Below are 6,000 nucleotides of genomic sequence, written 5' to 3'. Positions count from 1 at the left end.
TGTCTTACGTTGACTTATTATAGCTAAATAAACTTATTATAGCATAAATGCACTTATTATAGTAATATTATTGCATGAATATGCGAAAAATGAAATAATTTACTTTTTAAGTCAACAAAACACCACCTGGACAAAAATATGTAAAACAGACGATAGACCAGACGATGCAGTCAAGTGCTGACATCTGTTGTCAATAAATTCTATTTCGTACGGTTTTAAGTTATTTTTTATGTGAGACTTTTTTATGCGGTCCCTGTTGACCGCATAAAAAAAATATTTTTTAATTGTGTCGCGAAAACTATTATTTACAGCCATTCGTGAAGTTTCGTGAGATTTTCTTTTATGCGTTTTTTTTAATGCGGTCCCTATCCCCCGCATAAAAACAGGTTTGACTGTATATATATATATATATGAAGGGTTCAAGAATTTCAATATATATATCAGAGGTGGGCAAGCAAGAGTTCAGTGGGAGCCGAAATGTAGGTTTTGCAAAATGCATGGGAGCCGCAGTTCTGTACTGTCGTGGTGGATAGTATGGTAAGGTGTGCGATTTTATTATATAATATAAATATAATATAAAACAAATATTGAATTTTTTAAATAAACATATTTTCACAAAATTATAAAAATAAAATTGTAAAAATAATAATAAAAAACAGAAGTTAACACTTTCAGCAAGAGCCGCATGTAACTCAAAAGAGCCGCATTTGCCCATGTCTGATATATATAATTAAAAGGAATTTTTAAAACACAGTTAAAAGAGTAAATGAAATTATAAAAATTGAATAAGGTAACCATAAAAAGCGCAACCCTCAGGATCTTACTATGTAGGATCTCATTTGTTTTGTTTACATGAAAATCAACAGCAACTAAGATTTCCTAAAATTTAGGCTTATTTAGCTTGAGATCTTGATTTACAGCAATCATAGAGTCTTTTAAACAGCCAATAACTTTTAAGAGGCGCCAAATTTGAAGAAAAATCTGACGTCCAATCTTATATTTTGCAAATTAACATTAGCATATTTCTCAAAGATTTTATATAAATAGAACATCCTGCAGTACTGTACATACTACGCTATGAACGGTTTTCCTTGATTTAGGTCTAATATGAGATATTGTACAGCGGTACCATCTCCGATCGTAATTATTGTAGTGAATTGTTCGGATCAGTGAAAAATTCTGATTGTTTTTGGACTAGAACATTTTGCAGAAAAACGGACAAAACTGGTTCGGATTAGCGACGGTGCTCTGTATCACGAATCCACTTAAATGTCTCCAGTTTCGAATGGTGTATAACCGTATTTGTATAGCCCACTTTCTTATACCCGTATTTAAATATGCTTAGACGCGATTGTATATGTACTCGTGTAATACCTGTCTACAGCAAATTAGCTCGCATACAATACAAGGTGTCTGATAGGCCAACTGTAATGTAATGGATTTTTCCGTTTCGGGACGATATTGACGCATCTAGATCATCCTATTGATAGACCAGCGCAGGGATGTTCAATTACAGACATCTAGAACGAGCAATAATTTCGCATGCCACTGCCCAGCCAAAGTTTAAAGCTGCATTTAAGTTCTCGCCTACAACAAAAATTACGTCATAAGAACTGCTTTGTCTTTGCTGCAGTGGTCCCTTGCAGCAGACGTTTAGAAACGGATCGCTACACTATAGCGCTTCATCAGCTGCGTTCAGCAGACTCAACAGCTCCGGAACTGTTGAGTATTTTTCTGCTGAACGCCCCGTACAGCACTGTTTCGGGGCGTTCAGCAAAAAAATGTGACGTCAAAACGCGTTTGGTGTTTTGACGTCACATTTAGTAGTCTTTCATCGCTAGCTGCTTCCTGTTCCAACGCATCGTTCAGAAGATGTAACTACGTAACAGCTACCGATTGAAATGCCTTTGCTCAGTTACAACTGTTGACTCCGCTGAACGCAGTCATTTAGAAACTCTTTGCCGTGTAGCGCTGCATAAAGAAACGCGACCGTAGCGTAGATATGACGTCACTTGCTGTACGGTGCTCGGTACCCTCTCTAATCCTTCAAGTCGCAAAAACATAAATCCTGCTCAAGAGGACGAAATCCGTGGTCGACCCACCTTGCAAGGTGTGTTGAATGATTACTTCGGCCACTCGAATATTTGCAAAAGGGTAGCAATCACATCGAACAGCTATTTTTCCTGTGGGAACGCTTTACTATGATATCCTGCCTCGTAATATACTCGTTTCCTAAATAGGAATACATGTTTACATATATTTCCTGCGTCCACTCCTATATCCTAAACTGTATCCTATTCTGATAAGTATTTCATCATAAACATTTGGAAAATATACTCATTTATTGAAATCCAATAAATAGCCACACCAGCGTGTGTCTTATAGTTTCGAGGTGCCCGGGCAATTTCGAATTAGGGGCACCACGTACAGTGTTGACTTCAGACATCTTTCTTCCAGAGAATTTTTTGAGGGAAATATTTTCTTATAAAAGATTGGTTTGGGCCCACAGGAAATTGCCCATTTTGCCAATAAGATAATGTTGTCCACTGTACAGTGTGTGGCATTAAGTCTAAATTTGGCAGACATCTTTGAAGCTACATACTTTAAATACTTGTGTTTATTAAGCTGATAATATATTTAAATTAAATTATAATTTAAAAAAATATAAATTTAAATTAAGTTAAAACCCAAAAATTTTATGAATTTAGAGTGCAAAATTTAATCTAGCTACTAAATAAAATAAAAAGCAAAAAATGTATGCAGTTTGTATAAGAATAAGAAGCTAAAACAACTGTTACAATGAAGATTGAATTATTTTATTGCACATATACAATCAATTTTCGGTCTTTACACTAATGCTTCTGTACACAACTCTCTGCCAAGAATTAAAAAAAATTCCTATTTTATTCTTGGAATGATTGCTTGCTTCTCTATCATACAACAAAGGATATGTGGTCGAGAAACTTGGCTTATACCAGAAAAATACAATATACGTCGAACAGTTTTATAATATATTTCTGAAAGTTCTGATACTGTAGAATACTGATTTGAACAGAATATATCTTTCAATAATGGCAGTGAAATACACCATATTTATAGCTACATGTATACATCACATTTATTGTACAAAGTATTTTTTCCAAACAGCAAAAAAGTGTATAAAATTAGAAAAAGATTTGCACAGTATCAACTTTGAATGATATTATCATGCATTAAAATATATTGTTTCTGGTAAAGATAAATATACAAATACAATATTAAATCAAATATTGGTTAGAATAGAATATTTGCTTTATAACTTATGAAGAATTTTAACTTAAAGCTTGGAGTTTTTTAAAGTATCTACATTTTAATTTCAAAACCAATTTTAAGAGACACGAAACAATACTTTGGATTTAACATTTTCTTCTTATTTGGTATCACCACGTCGTTTCTTCCGTTATCACATAGGATCTTGGCATTTGTAAGTTTAACAAATTTCTAACGCAGTGTATCGTATCAACTATGACTGATAAATTCAAATATTTACAAGCATTTCATTAATCAACTTAACATTTCATGTTACATTAAATTTTACAACTGTTTACAGGTGAATTTTTATTCACTTTTTTTTGTGCAGCTAACAAAAATGATTTCATGAATTGATGATAAAAAATGAACAATTTATCAATAATGGAATATACCAGCTGTGAATCTCTCTTCTAATTGGGTCTGGTGGGTACCTGCGGTCTATCGGGAATACGTGGAGGAGGAAGATTAGGAACGGGACGCCTACAGAAGGAAAGGCAAAAGGTACTTCTGTTCACTACAGTAATCATGCTTTAATTTATCTAATGCTTTTAAATTGATTTTTTTTTTATAATTAAAATTATCTAATGGTATAATCATGCTATCTAGTACAATAATAATAATATACTTAAAGCATTCTAGTGATGCAATCTGAAAACTTCACTTCCAATTGTACATGCACTATTATCTATATCGCATTCTGCTTCTAGAAATAAAATTCCTAGTGGAGACAATAAAAAAAAGTAGTAGTATTTGCCAATCATCAAACGACACCAAATAAACCAAAAATAAAAGCACCACTACAGTCCCAATGGCAAAAAAACATGCATTTAAAGGAAATAAATATGCTCCAAAGCACATTGAGTGAGAGAGAGAAACAAAGAAAGAAGGGGAAAGAACACAAATTTCTGCAAGTAGCAGAAAGTAACAGCTGCTCTCAAATATTTAACTTTATACTTTATACATAATTACTATACAGTGATCTTTCGTCCACTAAATACAACAATTTAAATCCCTTTTAAAGACCTAACTAAATGTTTGGTAGGTTGCATTATATATCATTTTTATGGCATGTATTATATATATATATATTTATTTATATATAATATACAACATCGGCTATTTCTATAACATCATATTTGAATCATTTATATATATGTTTATATATATATCATATATATGTTTTGTGATAACAGACTATAAACTAGAACCAACTTAAGGAATTATGTGAGAATAACAAACACCAATTTTGTGATGTATATAACAATGATGGCATAAGCCAACTGCAATTATGAATAACGTAAGGTTAGCCAGAGAGGAAATCAGACATCCAAAATCCCATTGATTACATAGATGGTTTATGTTCGAGGTGGTATAGAAGGAGCATTTCCACTGGGACTGCGACTGTGGAAGGTAGACAGTTAATGTTTGTTAGTAAGTGATAGGGAAAATAAGAAAAAAAGGACCTAGATTTTAAAAAAAATGTGAATTTAATGATATAGTACGCCATTTACACGTTAATATAAAGTTCTATAAATATTAAAATTAAATTAATATAAATTTAATTTAAAAATAAATAGATAAAAATAATTTCAATAAAAATTTTTTGATGTTAATTAAATTAAACTGTATTAATTTAAAAAACCTGGATGGCAAATTTTAATCAAAATCACAAAGAAGATACAAAAAGTCTTGGTTAAATTTTTAAAAAAGTTTTAACAATCCCCAGAGGAATTTTATAAAGATTTTACGTATCGAGGTGGGAACGAGCATAAAAAAAAGGCCGACCTCTCCCGTGACGTGAAATGGATATTTTAACGAAGATGTTTCATATCTCTGATTTTGATTAAATTGTATTAACTAGTCTAGAATCAAAGTATAATTCAATAATATATAATTTAAATTTAATAAATTATATGCTCAACCACAATTAAAATTTGTTCTTTCATTTATAGTTGATTATAAAGGAATGTACAGTACAGTAAACTCTTGATTTAATAGACTAAATTGGGAGGGCTATTGCCAAAATTCCATTAAATCGAGTATGTTTTAAAAACATAACTTTATTAATAAATGAACATAAAATGTGCTAGTTATGTATAAATATGAATAAAATAATAATATAATGTACACCGAGTAATATGTATTCATTAACTCGTTGTACCAACCTTTTTTATCATGTTATATTCGAAAAAAAAATTTTGTAATTTTTCCTAAAGGACAAATTTTTTGCCTGTTAGAACCAAAGTCTGTTAAATCGAGGGCTTACTGTTTGTATTAAAAAAATAAAATGCAATTATTATAGAATTACAGTAAAAATTATACTCAAGACATCTTAATCTGAAATCTCATTAAAAACATTTGCTAATTGTTTAATATTTAAAAAAAAAAATTATATTAAATAAACATATTTAATACTGGAAAAAATCTCATAAGTTAGCTATAATAAAAGTATTTGTTGAAAGAAATAAAATGGAAAAAATTTTCTGCTTTTATTTCTTTCAACAAGTACAATGCTGATACGACTAATCCAAGTTGATATCGAGTATTGTACGTTACACTTTTTATCTCTGTCTGATGATTACAAAACAAAACATTAGGAATTGAAATGTCTTAAAGCTAATATAATTATTTACACCTCTTTTTCTCATAAAATGGATTATAAAAAAATACAACTGCACTTGTAACAATCTTGCACTTCGTGTAGAAAAC

The 6,000-nt window shown here is 30.9% G+C and overlaps 1 protein-coding gene across 1 annotated transcript in view; it reads right to left on the bottom strand.

Moving 5' to 3' along the window:
• Positions 1-2,794: 2,794 nt before the first annotated feature.
• The window catches only part of LOC136990022 (dynamin-like), a 126,509-nt gene continuing 123,303 nt past the window's right edge, over positions 2,795-6,000 (bottom strand). Inside the window, 1 exon segment of the mRNA XM_067288344.1 lies at positions 2,795-3,771. Coding sequence (XP_067144445.1) covers positions 3,702-3,771 — 70 coding nt within the window. The 3' untranslated portion in view covers positions 2,795-3,701.

This window comes from Centruroides vittatus, unplaced genomic scaffold (genome assembly GCF_030686945.1).
Source record: "Centruroides vittatus isolate TY-2023 unplaced genomic scaffold, ASM3068694v2 scaffold_861, whole genome shotgun sequence".
Taxonomy (NCBI): Eukaryota; Metazoa; Arthropoda; class Arachnida; order Scorpiones; family Buthidae; genus Centruroides; species Centruroides vittatus.
Note: the sequence above shows the minus strand (reverse complement) of the source record. Positions and strands in the feature narration are given on the sequence as shown.